This window comes from Cherax quadricarinatus, chromosome 30 (assembly GCF_038502225.1).
Source record: "Cherax quadricarinatus isolate ZL_2023a chromosome 30, ASM3850222v1, whole genome shotgun sequence".
Classification (NCBI taxonomy): domain Eukaryota; kingdom Metazoa; phylum Arthropoda; class Malacostraca; order Decapoda; family Parastacidae; genus Cherax; species Cherax quadricarinatus.
The window spans coordinates 2,675,628-2,701,338 of record NC_091321.1 but is presented as its reverse complement, the minus strand read 5'-3'; the positions used below and the strand labels follow the sequence as shown (position 1 = coordinate 2,701,338).

Sequence of the window (25,711 nt, the reverse complement as noted above, 5' to 3'; positions counted from 1 at the left end):
TTCATATGTAGGTCTGCCAGCTTTCTTCCACCAGATCTGAAGGCACTAGAATTTAGGCGTACAAGTACGTGACCGACCCTGGCTGCAATGACGTACTTGTACATGACCGACCCTCAAAGGGTTAAAATCACTAAGAGTGTCTTATTAGTCTTGAGGACGCATATTAATACTGTAATGATAATAATAATACAGTGGAACCTATACTTTTGAGTATAATCCATTCCGTGACCTTGCTTGCAGCAGGATTTGCTCATTTGCAGAGTCAATTTTCCTCATTTAAATGAATTGAAATGCAATTAATCCGTTCCAGTGGAATTCTGTACTTCAATAATTTCCCTAACATCAACTCTATGGCTTATTTATCTATCAGAATTCATTTAATATGACATAATAATAAACAATATAAATAACACAGAAACCTTATATATACTCTAGAATGAATAAAATATGTCATTCCTGTAGTGGTATCATCGGCAGATGAGAGTTTGTCTGGAGACTGCCCAAAATACTTCATGAATAATTTTGCTAATATCATCTATACGGCCTATTTATCTATCACAATTCATCTAATATGGCATAATAAACAATATAAATAACATAGAAACCTGATATATACTCTAAAATGAATAAAATATGTAATACATGGAGTGGTATGGGCAGTGTTGGCAGTGGACGAGTGTGTCTGGAGACCGGACAAAATACTCCTTGAATATTTCGTTATCAACTCGACTGCTTATTTATCGATCACAGTTCTTCTAATATGACATAATGAGCAATATAAATAACATAGAAACCTGATATATACTCTAGAATGAATAAAATATGTCATTATGTAATGAGGGGGAGGCACAACCACTCCCTCTTTGTTGTGGTAAACACTGCCATTTAGTGATGGCCTTCTGAGGCTGTCTATTATTATAATTATTGTTATGTAGTACACTGCTAAATATGTATTATTATTATACGTATAATAATATTATTATTAATATTATTATGTATTATTATTATTATACATATTATTATTATTACAATACGTACAATTATTATTACAATATAAATAATTTGTAATTTTTATTCACACAAAAAATAGAAGATTTACTGTTATGCAGACTACTGCCTTATTGCAATACAGTGGTCCCTCATTTATCGTCGTTAATCCGTTCTTGGAAGTGTGACGATTATCGAAATACACGATTTTCGAATAAATTTTCCCCATAGTGTGAGCAAAGTAACATTTATGGAGGGATTCAGGGAAACCGGCAAGCCGGACTTGAGTCCTGGAGATGGGAAGTACAGTGCCTGCACTCTGAAGGAGGGGTGTTAATGTTGCAGTTTAAAAACTGTAGTGTAAAGCACCCTTCTGGCAAGACAGTGATGGAGTGAATGATGGTGAAAGTTTTTCTTTTTCGGGCCACCCTGCCTTGGTGGGAATCGGCCAGTGTGATAATAAATAATAAATAATAAAATAATTAATCCGTTCCTGACACCCAGAAGTATTAAAACAAAAAATTTTTTACATGAAATATAGATGTAGTACATAAACAATACAATGGCACATGATGAATAAAACACTAACAGCATAACACTTACCTTTATTGGAGATTCTTCTTAGTGTATGGAAGACTGGAGGAGGAGAGAGATTGGATTAGTTACTGTTTGGAAGGGGAATCCCCTTCCATCAACACCTCAGGTACCAAGTGCTTTTCTGGGGTTACTTCTCTGTTTCTTAATACCACTAGGACCAGCTTGAGAGTCACTGGAGTCCTATCTCACAAAAAAAGTGTCCAGAGAGCTCTGTTTCTGGCATCTCTTTAAAACTTCCCTAAAATGGGCCAAAAGTCTGTCACTGTACAAATTGCCGATATGGCTTGCAACATCCTTCTCAGGGTGATGTTTCTCCACAAATCTTCCCATCCTACCCCACATTTCACCATGCCTTATCACACTGTGTATGCCACTACGCTTCTTAAATCTCTCAAACCAACCTTTACTGGTCTTAAATTCACAATTATCAGTACTCGTTGCAGGCAATTTCTTTACCAGATCATCATACAACTGCCTAGCCTTCTCACAAATAATCAACATCATAAGACTATCTCCTGCTAATTGTTTCTCATTTATCCACACCAATAATAACTTCTCAACATCTTTGAGTACTGGTGATCTCATTTTTATCAGCATATTTACCCCCTTTGCAACAACAGCTTCCTTGATTTCCTTTTTCTTGGCCACGATGGAAGATATGGTTGTACGGGATTTGTTATACATCCTGGCCAGTTTGGCCACACATACGCCACTTTCATATTGTTCAATGATGTTTTTCTTAAATTCAATCGTATTTCTCACCTTTACCAAAGGCTTGGCACTAGGAGCTTTCTTTGGAGTCTTGGTAGCTTATTTAGCACTTGCAAGCACTAAAATGAATGGATTATGAAATATTTCATATGAACAAGTGAGGGGAGCATCACTCGCTGGTAAACAATGGCACACTGGCTGGAAAGGGAGGGCGAAGCGGCTCAGAGCGTGAGTATGCGTCCCGGACGAAGGATGATTAGCGAGTAAACCGACCATTTGCAAGCCAATGTTTGGACGAAAATAATGCGATGATTTCCGAAAAGGACGACTATTGAGCCGGACGATTATTGAGGGACCACTGTAATTGTATAAATGATGTGAACCCATTCACGACTGCATGTTGAAATGGACAGTGACATCATTTGTTTACTCTTGAACATAGCCAAGTGAGAGAGATACACAATAAGATACACTTGGAAGGTCCTGGAGGGATTGGTACCAACCCTGCACACAAAAATCACTCCCTATGAATGCAAAAGACTTGGCATGAGATGCAACATTTCCCCAATGAAAAGCAGGGGTGCCACGAGTACACTGAGAGACAACACAGTAAGTGTCCGGGGCCCAAGACTGTTCAATTGCCTCCCAACATACACAAGGGGGATTACCAATAGACCCCTGGATGTCTTCAAGAAGGCACTGGAAGGTCAGAGTTTTGCTTTTCCCATCATGCACTGCATGGGGCAAGATTTTTTTAATGCTGTGCACACTCATATATAGGTCAAAATTTACCACTCACAGTTTATCTGAGGGAACAAAGTTCAAAATATAGATCTACATGAAGGACCCTAGTGTCAATGATGTAGATATACATGACAGACAGTGAAAAGGTTAAAAGCTTGTCAAGCATTTGCTTCTTTTAAATCTTATCTTTAGGTAAGTAATTACTGTAATTGGCACTGGTCAATTCCTTTCTGCCAGAGCCACAATGTAGTGTCTGCTTGTGTTAAGTCACACATTCTTGTTTATTGCCTTAACTTCCTCTTTCTTTGCCAGCTTTCCTAAATCTACTCTCCCCATTTAATAAAACTAATAAGGATTACCTGTATTTTAGCACATATTATTCAGGTTCAAGCAGCTGTATTAAAGAAATCTTAAAATTCTTTAGGAAATGTCTTTGAATTGTACAGCATATGACATGCTTGGAGGAAGGTTAGCATATATACCATACCACATATGTAAATACACTCAAATTTAACAAGATTAAAGTTAAAAAAAAAAACAAGAAAAAAGAAAGTGTGATGCAAGATGAGAAAAATGGTGGGAGGAATGTGGAGAGTTGGAAAGTATCGAAAGTTAAGTTGAGTTTAGGGGTAGATGCCTTAACAGTTGCTTTAAAAAAAAAAAAATTCAAAATTTCCTGATGCATTAACTGTCATATAGCAGATGACATCTGCATTTAGAGTATTCAGTAAACACCTCGTCAAAGCTGAATCTTCAGTGGTTTTAAGCCAAAATTTATGCTAAATCTTAATAATTTATAGTTCACAGAAAACTAATAAAATATTTCTATTATAAAATATAGTCTGCACAAAATGTGCCAAGTGTATGTTGCATCACTGAACAATCTGTTTTATCACATGAAGACACTGACAACTACGATAAAATAAATATGAATTAGTTAAAACTCTCTTGACACAGAGAAACATGTTGTGCAGGATCACTGTGATGAAACTAAAATCTTCAGAGCTGGAGAAGTCAAACAAATGTTAGCTCACCAACCAGGAGTGTAATACTCTATTACAGTAGGGCTCCGCTTTTCGGCGTTTTGCCTTACAGCATTCCGCTAATATGGCAATCCCAAATTATGACCAAAACTTTCTATACGGCAAGCAGTCTTTCAAATACGGCATGTGCCACCCGGTTTATTTACATTCTCCATGAGCACATCTCTCTATTATGTAATAATAATCACTCTTGGGCACATTAAATATCTAATTTTACATCAATATAGACATTTTCATTAATTCATCTATGATATTTTCTTCAAAATTATATAAGAAACACGTTACATAGCATATAAACATTTTATGTTTATATACTATGGAGGTGTAGTAGCCGGGCAGAGGAAAAACATTACATCACTTCCCTTAATACATAACACTTTTGTTTACAATTCTCAGCTTGAATTATTCATTACTTCTCCCTTTGTTTATGATGGTATCTAAAGGTAGTTGTTAGAAACGATTAAACTCAGTGAACATGGTATGTTGATGGTAATAATATGGCTCTGGGCTGCATTAAGTATCCTATAGCTATGTAGATAGGTGTAGGTATGTAGCCCAGGCAGACTACATATCTACATAATTATTATAACCAATAATTATACGTATGTGTACCTGTACTTGAGTATGCCTTCACTCAAGGTGTCATTTCTTCTCAAAATAACGTTACATTAGAATGGGAGTGTTCTCTTTATTTATTCTACTGTATCAATGTGGAGACAACTTGTACACAATGTAAAGTGATGAGAATCAGACGCGTTCATCTGGTTTGTTTACATTACATGTGGGTAGGGTGGGGAGGGCTGCCCTGGCTGGATTCCATACTTCCCAAACCTGACTTCCTACTAATAAAACTCACCTCTCACCCTACATTAAGACTACAAATATTTCAAGGTGGGTGGACTCTGTGTGTATTTTACTTTTTATTGTTTTTAATGCCTCGTTCTATTGCAAACGTAATATATGTTTGTGTAAAAGTGTTACCTGGCATTTATATGCATTTATAAGTGGAAAAAATGGCGTTCTGCTTTCCGGCGATGTCTGCTTTCCGGCAGTAGCCTGGAACCTAACCTGCCGAATAAGTGGGGCCCTACTGTATACACCTACCACACACTTAAACAATCAATTTCCTATCCTATTCTACTTAAATTACATTCTTTGTTGTAGTTTGCCTTTGATGAAATGATTTAATGTGTTACATACATGAATAACTGAAAAATAAGATAATATACAGAATAACGACTCTAGCTTCTAATAGTCTGCACACACATTTACATGAATGTGGTGGCTTCTGAAGACTCTCATAGCAAACTAGGTAAGGATATTTGTGTTCATGCAGTCACTCATCCAGTTACTGTACTGGCTAGAGCCAATGGTGCTTCATCAGAGTGATCAACGTGCATATCATCCACAGAACAATGCCATGGCATTATTATTTAATGTCTGTTACAGTGCAGTACACACATAGTAGAAGTCAGCCTCATGTGCCCACACTCCTCAACACCACCTCAGGCCAGAGAACACAACAAGCTGCCACTTTAATACATCAATGGCAAAAATCAGTCCCATTTTATCTTTTTTTTCTATAGTAAGTACATTATGCTACCATACAAGTGCTGTGTCAGAATTGGGGCCTATGTATTTAATACTTACAGCTGGGGTATCACTGGTTCACAGCTAAACAAGCATATCCTCAGAACCTCAAGCCTGCATCTGTGAACCAAACACATACGGCATTAGAGCACCCCACACTCATGCTTTACACTCCACACCTGCTTCTTCTGAAATTTGTTCTTGGGTTTTCTCTCTCTTTTGTCTTTCCTTTTTTTTCCTGTCTTCTGCTCCTTTTCTTTCCCACTCACACTCACTCAACCACTCTCTCTTACACACACTACATCTTCCAACACACACACAACCACACCTTCCAACACACACAACTACACCTTCCAACACACACATTCTCACCTAACACACACATACATACATACATACACACATACACACACACACACACACACACACACACACACACACACACACACACACACACACACACACACACACACACACACACATACATAAGGAAGAGAGTGGTGGAGCACCTGGAACGGAACAAGATTATAAACGACAACCAGCACACTGATTCATGGAAGGCAAATCCTGTGTTACAAACCCACTGGAGTTTTATGATAAGGTAACAGAAGTAAGACATGAGAGAGGAGTGGGTAGATTGCATTTTCTTGGACTGCAAGAAGGCCTTCGACAAAGTTCTTCACAAGAGATTAGTGAAGAAACTAGAGAATCAGGCATGTATAACAGGAAGGGCACTGCAATGGATCAGAGAATACCCAACAGGGAGACAAGAATGAATTATGGTACGTGATGAGGTATCACAGTGGGCGCCTGTGATGAGCGGGGTCCCACAGGGGTCAATCCTAGGACCAGAGCTATTTTTGGTATATGTGAATGACATGATGGGACAGACTCAGAAGTGTCCCTGTTTGCAGATGATGCAAAATTAATGAGATTTAAATCAGACGAGGATCAGGCAGGACTACAAAGAAACCTGGACAGGCTGGAGGTGTGGTCCAGCAACTGGCTCCTCGAATTTAACCCCGCCAAATGCAAAGTCATGAAGATCGGGGAAGGGCAAAGAAGACCGCAGACAGAGTATAGGCTAGGCAAGTACACATACACACATATTCCATCTATCCCCCCCCCACACACAGTGCCACCTAGCTCACATACATATACACAAATGCCACCTAACCCCCCTACACACATACACCCCCACCTAACACACACATTGCCACGTAACAACCCCACACTCTCTCTCCTCCCACCATCCAACACAATCCCAAGACATGATTAGTGCCCAACACACTACCATCTCCAGATCTCTTCAAGTTTTAAATTCTATGCTTTTCTATACCGCAAACCAGTGGCGGCTTGTGTATAGGCACTGTGGAACTGCAGCACCCACTATTTTCACTTGATATTATTGATAACATTCAATATAATGAATCTTTTTTTCTTTAATTCTTTCTTTATAATTGTACATTATATAATCCTGCTGTTGTGCATATGTACACTTGTTTGATATAAGACACTGCACGCTAGGTAAAGAGAGCACTGTTGCTGACGCAGAGCCAACCCTTTTGTGCAAGTGTGAAGTAGTGTTTCTTTTTGACTCAGCGACATGTGTTGTGCTTAAAAACCATGTGCCATATTCTCGAATGTGTTAAAGTGTTGAATTAGATGAGTATCTTGCTTCCGGATATTTTATTTAATTCAAAGTTTTTTCGGTTCTTTTATTTTACAGAAAATTTAAATAATTTAATCATGGCCTCCTTACATCCCCACGAAATAAGTTCTGTGACTGTAAGTGAACTTCAACAGCTTAAATTTTCACAGTTGTCTCTGTAATTTTTACATGAACCTAAATGAAAAAAAATATATCTTTAAATGTATAAGAGAAAATTTTAGAAAGTACATGTACTTTATTTTAAATGAGCTCGTGCTAACTGACCAGTTTTACCTATTTGGTATGACATATATATACAGTGGACCCTCGATCAACGATTTTAATCTGTTCCAGAGAGCTTGTCCTTAGCTGAATGTATCGTTAGCTGAATTAATTTCCCCATAAGAAATAATGGAAATCGAAATAATCCGTTCTAGACAGCCAAAAGTATGAAAAAAAAAAAAAATTACATGAAATATACAATTTCCTACAAAGAAAACAATGAGACATGCACAATAAATACATAAATAAATAATAAAATGACACTTACCTTTATTGAAGAGTATTGATGAGTGATGAGACACTGTTTTTCTTGAACACAAAGGGATTTTCAGAGTGATACATAAGCAAAGTTCCTTTGTATAAAGGCAAAGGGGACAAAAGAGAGTGCAAAAATTATACCTGTTGAGTATACCTGGTAAAGTGTATGGTAGAGTTATTATTGAAAGAATTAAGAGTAAGACGGAGAATAGGATAGCAGATGAACAAGGAGGCTTTAGGAAAGGTAGGGGGTGTGTGGACCAGGTGTTTACAGTAAAATATGTAAGTGAACAGTATTTAGATAAGGCTAAAGAGGTCTTTGTGGCATTTATGGATTTGGAAAAGGCGTATGACAGGGTGGATAGGGGGGCAATGTGGCAGATGTTGCAGGTGTATGGTGTAGGAGATAGGTTACTGAAAGCAGTGAAGAGTTTTTACGAGGATAGTGAGGCTCAAGTTAGAGTATGTAGGAAAGAGGGAAATTATTTCCCAGTAAAAGTAGGCCTTAGACAAGAATGTGTGATGTCACCATGGTTCTTTAATATATTTATAGATGGGGTTGTAAGAGAAGTAAATGCGAGGGTCTTGGCAAGAGGCGTGGAGTTAAAAGATAAAGAATCACACATAAAGTGGGAGTTGTCACAGTTGCTCTTTGCTGATGACACTGTGCTCTTGGGAGATTCTGAAGAGAAGCTGCAGAGATTGGTGGATGAATTTGGTAGGGTGTGCAAAAGAAGAAAATTAACCCTTTGACTGTCGCGGCCGTATATATACGTCTTACGAGGTACCGTGTTTGACGTATATATACTCATAAATTCTAGCGGCTTCAAATCAAGCAGAAGAAAGCTGGTAGGCCCACATGTGAGAGAATGGGTCTGTGTGGTCAGTGTGCACCATATAAAAAAAATCCTGGATCACACAGTGCATGAGAAAAAAAAAACTCCGACCGTTTTTTTAATTAAAATGACGACTTTGTGGTCTATTTTCGTATAGTATTTATGGTTGTATTCTCGTTTTCTTGGTCTCTTTTGATAGAATGGAAAACATATTATAGAAGTAGAGGTGATTTTGATTGATTTTACTATAAAAAGAACCTAGAAATGGAGCTCAAAGTAGGGGAAATGTTTGATTTTGCCAATGTTCGAAAGTAAACAAATGATGCCATTGTTCAATAAATGTCCAACTAGCCATTCTAATATGCAGTCATGAATGGGTTGATGTTATTTATACAATTATTACAGTATTGCAGTAGTCTGCATAATAGTAAGTCTTCTATTTTTTGTTTGAATAAAAATTCAAAATAGAAAGCAAGAGTAATATCAGAGGGGCCTGGAGACATGACTGATGAGCAAAGAAAATGTTATTTTAGAGCCAGGAATGTCTGCATTGTTCATTCTGGACCTTATTTTGAAATTGTCATATTTTTTAGTTTTCGTGAAATTGGCCAAATTGCAAATTTCTGACCACATTATTAGGTAGTTGAAATCGGTAAATGGGCAGTTTCTTGTACTCAATCGATAGAAAAAATGGAGTTCTAAAGAAATAGCTATGAGTTTGGGCGACTGGAACAATGGAATTAGCCGAAAATAGGGCTCAAAGTGGGCGAAATCGCCGATTTGTAAACAGCGCCGAGGTCGCTAACTTCACGAGAGCATAATTCCGTCAGTTTTCCATCAAATTTCGTTTTTTTGGTGTCATTACAATCGGGAAAAGATTCTCTATCATTTCATAAGAAAAAATAATTTTTTTTTTTTAAATTTTGCAACACCAGGAGACACCTCAGGATTGGGGGTTGCGACAGTCAAAGGGTTAAAAGTGAATACAGGAAAGAGTAAGGTTATGAGGATAACAAAAAGATTAGGTGATGAAAGATTGGATATCAGATTGGAGGGAGAGAGTATGGAGGAGGTGAATGTATTCAGATATTTGGGAGTGGACATGTCAGTGGATGGGTCTATGAAAGATGAGGTGAATCATAGAATTGACGAGGGGAAAAGGGTTAGTGGTGCACTTAGGAGTCTGTGGAGACAAAAAACTTTGTCCTTGGAGGCAAAGAGGGGAATGTATGAGAGCATAGTTTTACCAATGCTCTTATATGGGTGTGAAGCATGGGTGATGAATGTTGCAGTGAGGAGAAGGCTGGAGGCAGTGGAGATGTCATGTCTGAGGGCAATGTGTGGTGTGAATATAATGCAGAGAATTTGTAGTTTGGAAGTTAGGAGGAGGTGCGGGATTACCAAAACTGTTGTCCAGAGGGCTGAGGAAGGGTTGTTGAGGTGGTTCGGACATGTAGAGAGAATGGAGCGAAACAGAATGACTTCAAGAGTGTATCAGTCTGTAGTGGAAGGAAGGCGGGGTAGGGGTCGGCCTAGGAAAGGTTGGAGGGAGGGGGTAAAGGAGGTTTTGTGTGCGAGGGGCTTGGACTTCCAGCAGGCATGCGTGAGCGTGTTTGATAGGAGTGAATGGAGGCAAATGGTTTTTAATACTTGACGTGCTGTTGGAGTGTGAGCAAAGTAACATTTATGAAGGGATTCAGGGAAACCGGCAGGCCGGACTTGAGTCCTGGAGATGGGAAGTACAGTGCCTGCACTCTGAAGGAGGGGTGTTAATGTTGCAGTTTAAAAACTGTAGTGTAAAGCACCCTTCTGGCAAGACAGTGATGGAGTGAATGATGGTGAAAGTTTTTCTTTTTCGAGCCACCCTGCCTTGGTGGGAATCGGCCAGTGTGATAAAAAAAAAAATAAAAATAATACATAAGCAAAGGCTTCACTTTGCAATCTCCACTAGCATTACAATAAAACATAAGATTTAGTCTGTCTTTCATAGGCTTGTGTCCTGGGAGTGCCTTTCCTCTTGAGTAATGACAGTCCTGTTTGGCATTTTCTTCCAGAACAGGCCTGTTTCGTAACAATTGAACACTTGTTAGGGTTGGAATTTTTCAGCTTTGCCATGCCTAATCACACTGTGTATGCCACTATGATTCTTAAATCTCTCAAATCAACTTTTGCTGGCCTTAAAATCACTAATATGAGCATTAGTTCCAGGCATTTTTTCCTGTTCACCTGGGTGTTAGTCGACTGGTGTGGGTCGCATCCTGGGGGACAAGATTAAGGGCCCCAAATGGAAATAAGTTAGACAGTCCTTGACGATACACTGACTTTCTTGGGTTATCCTGGGTGGCTAACCCTCTGGGCTTAATTGTTTCTCGTCAACATCTTCGAGTAGTACAGCTGACGGTGGTGCACCAGCGGCTGATGGTGGTGCAGCAACAGTAGCAGTTGACTGTGGCACAGCAGCAGCTGACAGCAGTACAGCAACAGCTGATGATGGTGCAGCAGCAGCTGACAGTGGTGCAGCAACAGCAGGAGCTGACAGTGGTACAGCAGCAGCTGATGGTGGTACAGCAGCAGCTGATGGTGGTATAGCAGCAGCTGATGGTGGTGCAGCAACAGCTGATGGTGGTGCAGCAACAGCAGCAGCTGACAGTGGTACAGCAGCAGCTGACGGTGGTACAGCAGCAGCTGATGTTGGTGTAGCAACAGCTGTCCATGGTACGATAGCATTTCAATACTATTTCTCACCCTTTTTACCGCAGAGGTGGCACTAGAAGCTTTCTTTGGGCCCATGGTGGCTTATCTGGCAGTTACAAGCACTAAAAACAATGGAATAATACAAAATATATTGTGTGTATGCGTGAAACCGTCTACCCTGGCTTGTAAACAATGGTACACTAGCTGAAGGCAGAGCAGCTGAGGAGCTCAGACTGAACGGACAGGCAGACACGTTCGAGACGAATGTCGTTACCTGAGTTTTTCATCACCGGTCAATCCAATATTTTTATGCAAAAACGCATCGTTGCCTGATTTTATCATTAGTCGATGCCATCATTGGCCGAGGGTCCACTGTACAGCCTCTCCTCACTTGGCGACATAATCGTTTACCAACACCTCAGACTTACGACGGACTCTCTGACCTGTATTTATACCTAAATAATGTATATTAGATCTGATTTGCTCTATTCTGTTTATTACAATATACATATTGTACAGTACACTAATGTATAAATGTTTAAAAATATACCAGAAATGTTATAAATGGTGCAAAGGTAACATTAAAACAATATCAAAGATGGTTGACACAAACTCACTACCATTATACAGTGGACCCTCAACCAGCGATGGCATCGATTAACGATAAATCTGACTAGCGATACATTTTATCGCAAAAATTTTGCCTCGATTAGCGCTAAAAGACTCGACCAACACTATTTGTTCCGTCTGAGACGCGTCCACTTCTGGCCAGTGTTTACAAGCCAGCCAGCCACCGCGGTCGCTTCCAAGCATACAATTGGAACATTTCATATTATCACAGCCTTTTTAGTGATTGCACCTGCAAAATAAGTCACCATGGGCCCCAAGAAAGCTTCTAGTGCTAACCCTACAGCAAAAAGGGTGAGAATTACTATGGATATGAAGAAAGAGATCATTGCTAAGTATGAAAGTGGAGTGCATGTCTCTGAGCTGGCCAGGCTGTACACAAAACCCCAATCAACCATCGCTACTATTGTGGCCAAGAAAACGGCAATCAAGGAAGCTGTTCTTGTCAAAGGTGCAACTGTTTTCGAAACTGAGATCGCAAGTGATAGAAGATGTTGAGAGACTGTTATTGGTATGGATAAACGAAAAACAGATAGCAGGAGATAGCATCTCTCAAGCGATCATATGTGAAAAGGCTAGGAAGTTGCATGACGATTTAATTAGAAAAATGCCAGCAACTAGTGGTGCTGTGAGTGAATTTAAGGCCAGCAAAGGTTGGTTTGAGAGATTTAAGAATCGTAGTGGCATACATAGTGTGATAAGGCATGGTGAGGCTGCCAGTTTGGACCAAAAAGCAGCTGAAAAATATGTGCAGGAATTCAAGGAGTACATAGACAGTGAAGGACTGAAACTTGAACAAGTGTTTAATGGTGACACTGACAATGTTGTGAAACACGTTAGGAATGTCATAAAGGAACGGGAGGTACAGGCCTCTATGGGCAGATATGTTGTGCGACAGAGGTCCAGTGACTCTCAAGCTGGTCCTAGTGGCATTAAAAGAAGGGAAGTAACCCCGAAAAACGACTTGCCACCTCAAGTCCTAATGGAAGGGGATTCCCCTTCTAAACACTAAGACCATCAACACACTCCCCTCTTCCCATCCCATCAATCATCACCAGATCTTCAATAAAGGTAAGTGTCATGTAACTGTGCATGTCTTCTTCAGTTTGTGTGTATTAACCCTTTGACTGTCGAAAGGCCCAATCCTGAAGTGTCTCCTGGTGTCGCAAAATATTCGAAAAAAAAAAAAAATCATTTTTTTCTTATGAAAATGTTAAGATTATTTTTCTGATTGTTTTAGTCCCCAAAAAAAATTTTTCCCATCAGTACTTACCGAGATATAGAGGCATGAAGTTTGCAGAAAATGAGCCGCGTATGGCAACAGCGGCGACTGCCGCTCACCCGGTAAACTTTAGTTTACTTGTATTTGAAGGTTTGTTGTTTTTTTCACTATTTTATTTTTTCACATAACTTATGTGGCCTGTGACACCAAAGTAAGGTGCAATGTACATATATATACTCGTTGTATACAACACAATAAGCAAACAAACATAATTATCAATATATTGTTTACAAAACTTGTTTACAAAAACAAACAATACAAAAAATTGTTTATTACTATTGTTCTATAATATATATACCAATATACAGTCACTGAACATACTCCTAGAAGTTCTGCAGCTTGTGGAACTCTGTGAAACATGGTGTCATACACAGTGGTGTTTTACACTCTTACACATAAAACATGGTGTCATACACAGTGGTGTTTTACACTCTTACACATAAAACATGGTGTCATACACAGTGGTGTTTTACACTCTTACACATAAAACATGGTGTCATACACAGTGGTGTTTTACACTCTCACACATAAAACATGGTGTCATACACAGTGGTGTTTTACACTCTCACACATAAAACATGGTGTCATACACAGTGGTGTTTTACACTCTCACACATAAAATCAGTGTGTGTGCATTTTTGTTGAATTTTTTTTTTTTATGTGCAAAGACAAAACACCTCGTCTGAGCAGTTTTCTTCAAAGTATTAGCAGGCAGTTGTGTTATGTAGTTATCCTAGGTAAATGGTCGTGTGTCATCATTCCTTCCTAATTTCCTTCATTCCTTTCCTACCTGGAGGCTACCTGGAGGGCATTCCACCTCTCTTCCTACATTCCTTCATCTGTCCTTCATTACTTTTTTCCTTCCTTTCATCTAGTCCTTCCTTCATTCCTGCCTTCCCTTCTTGCTTCTGGTTTCTATAATATATATACACATATATAGTCACTAGATACTTTCATAAAACTCCTATTATCACCCTTCAGCAAGCTTGTCTTGTGTGCGAGTGTGTGGCTTATAATTGTTTTGAGTCAGGAGTGGGCAGCTGTCAAAATGACATATTGTCTCATTACTCACTCCCCCTACCGCCTGTCAAAACAATGGGGTCGGATGCTGCTTCCCCCTCCATTCTATCTAATTATCTTTCTCCCTCATTCTATCTCTTTCAATCTGTCTCTCTTTCTCTCTCTCTGTCTATCTCTGTCTCACAGGTACACATAAATACAACTATACATAGTGTAAATTACCTAGGATAACCCAAAAAATCCAGACAAAGTGCTATACTCTGCTTGAAGATGTGAGTAAACGTGATGATGACACAGTCTTGTGGCTCTCTCTGAGACAGAGCTAGACGGATAGACAGGGAGTTTGGCAGACAGACAAATAGACAGACAGACAAATGTTTGTTCGTCGTCATCTTCTCCTCCTCCTCCTCCTCCTCCTCCTTCTCCTCCTCCTCCTCCTTCTCCTCCTCCTCCTCCTTCTCCTCCTCCTCCTTCTCCTCCTTCTCCTCCTCCTCCTTCTCCTTCTCCTCCTCCTCCTCCTCCTGGCTCTTGACAGATGGACAGCTGCCCCCCTCCCTCCACCCTCGTTTACGCTCATCAAAGGTCAGCTCTTATCAGATGTTATCTCCCCTTATCTTGTCACTGTCAGGGGGTGAACTGTTTTCATGCCTCAAGGGAACATATTATTACATATTATTATTATTAGGTATTAGGTATTATTATTATTCTTATTCTTCTTCTTATTCTTCTTATTCTTCTTCTTCCTCCTCCTTCCACCTTCCACCTTCCTCCTCCTCCCTCCTTCCTCCTCCTCCCTCCTTCTTCCTCCTCCCTCCTTCTTCCTCCTCCCTCCTTCTTCCTCCTCCCTCCTTCCTCCTCCTCCCTCCTTCCTTCCTCTTCCTCCTTCCTTCCTCCTCCTCTTCTTCCTCCTCCTCTTCCTCCTCCTCCTCTTCTTCCTCCTCCTCCTCCTCCACCTCCTCCATTGCTTTTGGTCTCAAACTCCTCGAAATCATGAAATTGATCTTCATTGACACTTCCATCTGTGTTAGAGCATCACTTGGGAAGAGAAGAGTCCCAGATTTGCAGGGAAGTCACATATTTCTTACCACTAGACATGCTGAAAAAGGACGACTGAAATGGTATTCCCACAATGCACCACTGGCTCCCCGATTTTTTTTATATGGTGCACACTGACCATGGAGACCCATTCTCTCACATGTGGGCCTACCAGCTTTCTCCTGCTTGATTTGAAGCCGCTAGAATTTATGCGTATAGATACGTCAAACACGGTATCTCCTATGACGTACATATACGACCGCGACAGTCAGAGGGTTAAAATTAATATTTCATGTGGTAAAATTTTTTTTTTTCAATTCTTTGGGGTGTCTTGCAAGGATTAATTTGATTTCCATTATTTCTTATGGGGAAAATTAACTTGACTAACGATTATTTTGACTAACGATGAGCTCTCAGGAACGGATTAATAGCGTTAGTCGAGGGTCCACTGTAGAATGCTCCTCAACTGGCGACGAATTCGTTTTAAGACGAGGTCTTAGGAACAGAACTCCGTTGCTAAGTGAGGAGAGGCTGTATACTAAAAATGTTATACAGTGGAACCCCGGTTTTCGTAATTAATCCGTTCCAGAGAGAGTAACTAAACCCGAATCTGGCGAATTCCGAATTAATTTTCCCCATAAGAAATAGTGGACCCCAGGCATTCGATGGCATCGGTATACGTTAAATCCGGTATTCGATACATTTTAACGCAAAAATTTTGCCTCGCCACTCGTTAAAAACCCCGCCACACGCGATTCGTCCGGGACGCATCCACGTGAGTGCCAGTGTTTACAAGCCAGCCAGTGTGCTCGCATTTAAGCATACATTTGGTACAGTCCAGTGTTTTTGGTGCTTGTTTCTGTAAAATAAGTCACCATGGGCCCCAAGAAAGCTTCTAGTGCCAACCCTGTGGTAAAAAGGGTGAGAATTAGTATGGAAATTAAGAAAGATTTTGAAGGGTTTGGGGCTAACCCTGAGAAGCCTATGCCAGTTGTGGAATCTATTGTGCCTACTTCAAAAATTAAGGAAATGTGTGCAAAGTGGGTTGAACTGCAAACCTTTATGGATGAAAATCACCCTAACACAGCTATTGCAAGCCATGCTGGTGACTATAACAATTACAATGTTGTGGCTCATTTTAGACAAATCGTAAAGGAACGGGAGGTACAGAGCTCTATGGACAGATTTGTTGTGCGACAAAGGTCCAGTGATTCTCAAGCTGGTCCTAGTGGCATTAAAAGAAGAAGGGAAGTAACCCCAGAAAAGGACTTCCTACCTTAAGTCCTAATGGAAGGGGATTCCCCTTCTAAACATTAACAACTTCGACTTCCCATCAATCATCACGAGATCTTCATTAAAGGTAAGTGTCATTTATTCTATTGTTAGTAGAGTACTACTAACTGTGCATGTCTTCTTCAGTTTGTGTGCATTAAACTTAATATTTCATGTGGTAAAACTTTCTGTTTTCATAGTACTTTTGGGTGTCTTGCACAGATTAATTTGATTTCCATTATTTCTTATGGGGAAAATTAATTCGCCTTCCGATAATTTTGGCATACGATGAGCTCTCAGGAACGGATTAATATCATGTACCGGGGGTCCACTGTAATGGAAATCCAATTAATCCGTTTCAGACACCCAAAAGTATTAAATGTATAGTGTATTTCATGTTTTCTACATGAAATATACATTTACCTACACAGAAAACAATGATATAATGACGAATAAAACAATAATAACATCACACATGGTGATGTATGGAAGATGGGAGGATGGGAGAGGATGGAGGAGTTTACAAATGTTTGGAAGAGGAATCCCTTCCATAAAGACATCGGGTACCAAGTCCTTATCCTGGGTTACCTCCCTTCTTTGTTTTTTAATGCCACTAGGACCAGCTTGAGAGTCACTGGACCCGTCGCTCAAAAAAGCGTTCCAGAGAGGTCTGTTTCTGGCGTATGTTCGGAATTGTGTTGGGAGACAGGACAAGATAATCCTTCAATATGATACTAATATCAGCTGTACGACTTATTTGTCCAGCACAATTCATCTACTACGACGTAATAAACAATATTAATAACACAGACACATGATATATACTCAAGAATGAATAAAATATGGCATTAAGAATGTCATGAGTGGTAGTGTGTTGTTTGTTGTTGGGTGTATAAGGGCCATTGAAAGATAAGCCTTACATAGTGGTGGTGAAGGTGGCAGCATGAGGCAGCAGAGGCAGAGGAGTTAGTCAGTAGCTCTATATACCTCCAACAACAATGGAGGAGTCAGTTTTGTGCTGTCCTTTTTCAAATGATTAATCGCTTAACTTACTTGCTACACTTTATCGCTGGCTGGCGCTATAGCCTATATCGATTCCTGCTGCTTTAGTATCATACATATTGCAGAATCACTGAAAAAGGCACATTCTCCCCTCTCTCTCTCAGCCCTTTACCAAAGAGCTGGCTGGCACTAGGAACTTTCTTTGGGCCCATGGTGGCTTATTTAGCAGTTGCAAGCACTAAAATGAATGGAGTAGTACAAAATATATCGTATGAACATGTGGGATCGTCCTCACTGACTGATAAACAATGGCACACTGGCTGTACATGGAGTGTCGGGTCGCTCAAGCCGCGCGAACATGTTCCAGATGAATGACTTGTACCGAGTTCAGTGATGATCACCGAGCAAATATTTTGATGAAAAAAAAACGTTACTTATTCCGAAAATTATGTATTCCGATCATGACGTAATCTGGGGGTCCACTGTAAATGGAGCAAAGGTGACATTAAAACAATATCAAAGATGGTTGACACAAACCCACTACCATTATATTATGCTCCTTGTTTAGCAACGAATTTGTGTACTGACGTGGTCTTAGGAATGGAACTCTGTCATTGAGGGGTAGGGGTCATCCTCGAAAAGGTTGGAGGGAGGGGGTTAAAGGAGGTTTTGTGGGCGAGGGGCTTGGACTTCCAGCAAGCATGTGTGAGCGTGTTAGATAGGAGTGAATGGAGATGAATGGTTTAAGGACTTGATGAGTTTTAGGAGTGTGAGCAGGGTAATATTTAGTGAAGGGATTCAGGGAAACCGGCTATTTTTATATAACCAGACTTGAGTACTGGAAATGGGAAGTACAATGCCTGCACTTTAAAGGAGGGGTTTGGGATATTGGCAGTTTTGAGGGTTGAAAGATGATGAAAGTATTTTCTTTTTTTGGGATTTTCTTTCATTTTGGGTCACCCTGCCTAGGTGGGAGACAGCCTACTTGTTGGAAAATTATATATACTATATATATATATATATATATATATATATATATATATATATATATATATATATATATATATATATATATATATATATATATATATATATATATATATATAGTGGACCCCTGCTTAATGATCACCTCCCAATGCGACCAATTATGTAAGTGTATTTACGTAAGTGCGTTTGTACGTGTATGTTTGGGGGTCTGAAATGGACTAATCTACTTCACAATATTCACAATATTTCTAACTGGAAGCGGCAGCGGCAGCAGCGGCATCCTACCAGCTGTTCTTCCTCAAAAAACATCGCTCATCAAAACTTGTGATGGCCTAAGTGAAAGTTCAACTACATGAACCCACGTAGACCACAAAATGACCCAAGAATACTAAGAATGTAACCCAAATCTTGACAAAAATAGAAGATCTAAGGAAGACAGCCCTGCTAACCCAAACACTGCCTCCGCTGCCAGACAACCACTTAACCCAAGCTCCGAGAAAACAAGCCTTCTCCATTGCTACACAGTACAGTGGACCCCCGGTTAACGATATTTTTTCACTCCGTAAGTATGTTCAGGTGCCAGTACTGACCGAATTTATTCCCATAGGGAATATTGTGAAGTAGATTAATCCATTTCAGACCCCCAAACATACACGTACAAACACACTTACATAAATACACTTACATAATTGGTCGCATTCGGAGGTAATCGTTATGCGGGGGTCCACTGTATCTACTTCAGTGATACTATGAAAGGATATCGCAGAAGAAACAACATCAGTAATAAAAGAATAACAGCAAGGACCCTAGAACTCAACTTGTCTACCCAGCAGGACACCGGTGTATCATCAACCCCCCTCACCGCCGCCACCCAGGGAACAACAACAACAACAACAAACATGGCTGACTCCCCTTCCAACTCCACTCCCTTCAAAGGATTCACCCATGATTACTCAGGTATGATTATTCCTGACAATATCAAGGACTACATCGTTGCTCTAGAAAACGAAATCAAAGATATCAAAGCAACACTCGAGCGACGAGAATCCAAGATAACCAACCTCGAGAACAAGATCCAAAACCTTGAAGAGAAGATTACATCGGAAAGTGTTGACACAGAAAATACTCTGAAAGCAGCTATAGCCAGTCACACCGAACAAATAACTACAATAAATATGAAGGTTGAAGAAGCAATCAAGGACTGGAATCAGAACATGCACACTCGACTAAATGAATACCTTGATTTCCAAGACGACAAAACTGAACAAGATAAGTTGTCTGATGCAGTTATAATAAACAGTCCACACATTCCAAGTGACATAACACAAGCTCAGTGCAAAGAAACCGATGTCAGGATAATACAGGACCATGTACAAGTCATCGTGCAAAACAATGAAATCAAAGAAACACGTTTGTTAGGAAAACCAGGAAGTAAACACAGTATAATGATCAGACTTCATTCATACGATAAAAGAAAGGACCTAATTAAATCAGCAATTACAATGAAAAATGGAGTGTACATAAATGAGTGTCTAACAAGAAAACGTCAAAACCTTCTGTTCAGGCTGAGAAAACTTAAACAGGAAAACAAAATACATCAGTACACAAATAACCCGCACATAAAAGAGAGAAGCTTACGACGACGTTTCGGTCCGACTTGGACCATTGACAAAGTCACACTAACAGAGGTGGAGCAGGATGGCTATATATAGGCAGGAAGAGGTGGAGGTAGTAGTAGTAGTAGTACAAGAATTGTATATAATACCGACAGGATGAAATGACACATGCACAACACCCGGGCATCCCCACCGTAGACGTATCGCCATCCAGCCAGCCACTGGATGGCGAAACGTCCACAACAAAGACAACCAGACGCCGCACATGTGTCTTAATTAAGACACATGTCTTAACGATTACCTCCGAATGCGACAAATTATGTAAGTGTATTTATGTAAGTGCGTTTGTACGTGTATGTTTGGGGGTCTGAAATGGACTAATCTACTTCACAATATTTCTTATGGGAACAAATTCGGTCAGTACTGGCCCCTGAACATACTTCTGGAGTGAAAAAATATCGTTAACCGGGGGTCCACTGTACATCTATATATATATATATATATATATATATATATATATATATATATATATATATATATATATATATATATATATACAGGAAGGCCCCACTTATACGGCTGGTTAGATTCCAGGCTACCGCCGCAAAGCGGAAACCACCGTAAAGTGGAACACCCTTTTTTTCCACTTACAAATGCATACAAACACTAGATAACAAGTTTACACTAACATATATTAAGTTAGCAATAGAACCAGGCATCAAAAAACAATAAAAAGTACAATACACACATAGTGCACTCATTACTTACCTTAAAATATTTATAGTCTTAATCTAGGGTGAGACAAGTAGTATTTATTGTAAGAAATCAAGTGTGGTATGTATGGTAGTCAGCCGGGCTACCATACCAGGCCACCCCACCCACACACACAATTCTATGATATTTAAGCATCCCAGAGCGATAAAATGTATATACAGTCCACTCATTACTTACCTTAAAATATTTGTAGTCTTAATGTAGGGTCAGGAGTAAGTAAATGAGATAAAACGAATAAATGAGAGAGAGAAAGAATGAGTGCATGAGAGAGTACAGGCGCAGAGTTATGTAAACAAACCAGGCGAAGGTAAGTTTTGTAAACGAAGTGTACACGTCTGGTTTGTGTACAAGTTACATTGTGTACAGGTTGTCTCTACATTGATACGGTAGAATAAATAAAGAAGAACACTCCCATTCTCATGTAACATCATTTTGAGAAGAAATGATGCTCTGAGTGAAGGCAATGGAAATAAGTCACTCTGACTTTTTTGGGTTATCCTAGGTTCTCTACACATATGTTGTTATGTATGATAATCTATGTAACTGTATTTGTGTATACCTGAATAAACTTACTTACATACATACGAAAGGAATAATTTTCTACAGTTACCCCCAGTAACACATTTTCTCTTATGTTAGATTAGAGAAAATGTTATTCTTGGCATCACTTGTACAAGTTATTTGGCTACGACATCTCATATTTATGTTTATTTATTCTATTGTAGGGTGTATTTATCATCTTTTTATGTTATGTATCGTGTTTATTATATAATTTTGAAAAAAATATCATGGATGGATTAATGAAAATGTGTATATTAACGTAATATACAACATTTAATAAGACTTGGTGATTATTATTATTATTATTAGCATTTCTAATATGGCGTCACTTGTGCAAGTCGTCTGCTACCACATCTCATATTTATGTTTATTTATTCTATTGTGGGGTGTATTTAACATCTTTTTATGTTATGTATCGTGTTTATTATATAATTTTGAAAAAATATCATAGATGGATTAATGAAAATGTGTATTTAACGTAATATACGACATTTAAATGAGACTCGATGATTATTATTATCATTACTAATATGACGTCTGGAGACATAAGACACTCTTACTGATTTTAATGTGTACCTGCATGCCAGCACAGTATGTAAGTTTATTTAAGTACAGGTATACATAAGTATAATTATCAGAGTATATATAAAATATGAAATAACTTTTAAAAACATTTGAAATTTTGGAGTTTCCAGACAAAATGGAGAGACTTAGTGCTTACTGAGCTCACGAAGAATGTAAACAAACAAGGTGGGGCGCGGTGACCGTATTAGAAAGTCAGGTGGGGGAGCCGTATAGCGAGTTTTTGTCATAATTTGAAATGACCATATTAGCGGAACGCCGTAAAGTGAAACGCCATAAAGCGGGGCCTTCCTGTATATATATATATATATATATATATATATATATATATATATATATATAATATATATATATATATATATATATATATACATATATATATACAGTGGTCCCTCGGTTTTCGTAATTAATCTGTTCCTGGAGCCATTACTAAAAACGAAATTTACGATTTATGAATCAATTTTCCCCATAAGAAATAATGTAAATGCAATTAATCCGTTCCTGACACCCAGAAGTATTAAAACAAAAAATTTTTTAACATGAAATATACATGTAGTACATAAACAATACAATGGGAAATGATGAATGAAACATTAACAGCATAACACTTACCTTTATTGGAGATTCTTCTTAGTGTATGGGAGACTGGAGGAGGAGAGAGAGTGGATTGTTTATAGTTTGGAAGGGGAATCCTCTTCCATCAACACCTCCGGTACCATTTGCTTTTCTGGGGTTGCTTCTCTTCTCTGTTTCTTAATGCCACTAGGACCACCTTGAGAGTCACTGGAGTCCTGTCTCACAAAATAACTGTGGAGAGAGCTCTGTTTCTGGCATCTCTTTAACACTTCTCTAAAATGGCCCAAGACTTTGTCACTGTACATGTTGCCAACCTGGCTTGCAACAACCTTGTTAGGGTTATGTTTCTCCATAAAGCTTTCTATCTTACCCCACATAGTAAAAATCTCTTTAATTTCTGAAGAAGGCACCTACTTCCATCTCTCTTCCTCCTCCTCTGCAGCAAGATTCTGAGCTGCGATGTGTTGCTCTTCCTGCTGAAGCTCTTGCAGCTCCTCAGTGGTGAGCTCTTCATTGTGGTCTTCCACCAATTCTTCCACATCCTCCAAACTCACATCCAACCCCATGGAACTCCCCAGTGCCACAATTGATTTTACAACAGACATAGGCTCATTAGGGTCAGTCCCAAATCCTTCAAAATCCCTCTTGTCGACACAATCTGGCCACAATTTTCTCAAAGTCCTGGTAGTCACTCCCTCCCAAGCCATACCTATAAGGGTTATGCAGTGGAGGATGCTGAAGTGTTCTCTCCAAAATTCCCTTAGGGTCAAGTGAGTGTCTGTGGTCACAGTCAAGCACCTGTGAAACATTGCTTTTGTGTAGAGTTTTTTAAAGTTTGCAATAACCTGCTGGTCCATGGGCTGGAGGAGAGGAGTGGTATTCGGGGGCAAGAACTTTACTGTGATGAACCCAAACTCCTCAAAAATTAGGTCATCCAAGTTTGGAGGATGAGCAGGTGCATTGTCCATTACTAGCAGGCACTTGAGATCCAATTTCTTTTCCAGGAGATACTCCTTCACACTAGGGCCAAACACTTCATTGAACCACTCGACGAAAATTTCCCTCGTGACCCATGCCTTACTATTAGATTTCCAAAACACACACAATTTACTCTTCATAACATTATTTTTCCTCAACACTCTGGGATTTTCAGAATGGTACACTAGTAATAGCTTCACTTTGAAATCCCCACTAGCATTAGCACAGAACATTAGCGTCAGCCTGTCTTTCATAGGCTTGTGTCCTGGCATTGCCTTTTCCTCTTGTGTAATGAAGGTCCACTTCGGCATTTTCTTCCAAAAGAAGCGTGTTTCATCACAATTGAACACTTGTTCAGGTTTCAGTCCTTCAGACTCTATGTACTCCTGGAACTCATGCACATATTTTTCAGCCGCCTTGTGGTCCGAACTGGCAGCCTCACCATGCCTTACCACTCGTATGCCAGTACGGTTCTTAAATCTCTCAAACCAGCCTTTGCTGGCCTTAAATTCACTCACTTCACCACTATTTGCAGGCAATTTCTTTACCAAATCTTCATGCAACTGCCTAGCCTTTTCACAAATAATCGAAGTCATAAGAGTATCTCCTGCTAATTGTTTCTCATTTATCCACACCAATTATAACTTCTCAACCTCTTCCAGTACAGTACTGGTGATCTCATTTTTGTCAGCATAGTTACTCCCTTCGCAACAACAGCATCCTTTATTTCCTTTTTCTTGGCCACTATGGAACATAAGGTTGTGTAGGGTTTCTTATACATCCTGGACAATTCGGCCACACTTGTACCACTTTCATATTGCTCAATGATGGTTTTCTAAAATTCAATCGTATTTCTCACCTTCTTTACCACAGGCTTGGCACTAGGAGCTTTCTTTGGAGCCATGGTAGCTTATTTAGTACTTGCAAGCATTAAAATAAATGGAATATTATGAAATATTTCGCTGGAGCATGTGAGGGGACCATCGCTCACTGGCAAACAATGCCAGACTGGCTGCCGCCCCAGCACACGCCGTGGGTACGCGTCCTGGACGAACTACGACTCGCGAATCAACCTATGAAAAGCGAGTCCATGTTTATACGAAAATACCCCTATGATTGGCGAATTTTACGACTGCCGGGAACTACGAAAAGCGGGGGACCACTGTATATATACAGTGGACCCCCGGTTAACGATATTTTTTCATTCCAGAAGTATGTTCAGGTGCCAGTACTGATCGAATTTGTTCCCATAAGGAATATTGTGAAGTAGATTAGTCCATTTCAGACCCCCAAACATACACGTACAAACGCACTTACATAAAAACACTTACATAATTGGTCGCATTGGGAGGTGATCGTTAAGTGGGGGTCCACTGTATATATATATATATATATATATATATATATATATATATATATATATATATATATATATATATATATATATATATATATATATATATATATATAGATATATATATATACATTATATATATATATATATATATATATATATATATATATATATATATATATATATATATATATATATATATATATATATATATATACCCTACGTAGTAGGTTGGTAGACAGCAACTGCCCAGGGAGGTACTACCGTCCTGCCAAGTGAGTGTAAAACGAAAGCCTGTAATTGTTTTACATGATGGTAGGATTGCTGGTGTCTTTTGTGTGTCTCATAAATATGCAAGATTACAGGTAAGTCTTGCTACTTCTACTTACACTTAGGTCACACTACACATACATGTACAAGCATATATATACACACCCCTCTGGGTTTTCTTCTATTTTCTTTCTAATTCTTGTTCTTGTTTATTTCCTCTTATCTCCATGGGGAAGTGGAACAGAATTCTTCCTCTGTAAGCCATGCGTGTTGTAAGAGGCGACTAAAATGCCAGGAGCAAGGGGCTAGTAACCCCTTCTCCTGTATATATTACTAAATTTAAAAGGAGAAACTTCAGTTTTTTCTTTTGGGCCACCCCACC

The 25,711-nt window shown here is 39.3% G+C and overlaps 1 protein-coding gene across 8 annotated transcripts in view; it reads right to left on the bottom strand.

Moving 5' to 3' along the window:
- Positions 1 to 25,711, bottom strand: part of Nf1 (neurofibromin 1) — a 644,633-nt gene that overhangs the window by 24,930 nt on the left and 593,992 nt on the right. For 2 of the 8 annotated variants that reach the window (XM_070089836.1, XM_053781769.2), the window contains one exon: positions 5,733 to 5,792. The exons of the other annotated variants lie outside the window; for them this stretch is intronic. In XM_070089836.1, coding sequence (XP_069945937.1) covers positions 5,733 to 5,792 — 60 coding nt within the window. The remainder of the gene's footprint in view (positions 1 to 5,732; positions 5,793 to 25,711) is intronic. 8 annotated transcript variants of the gene reach the window in all.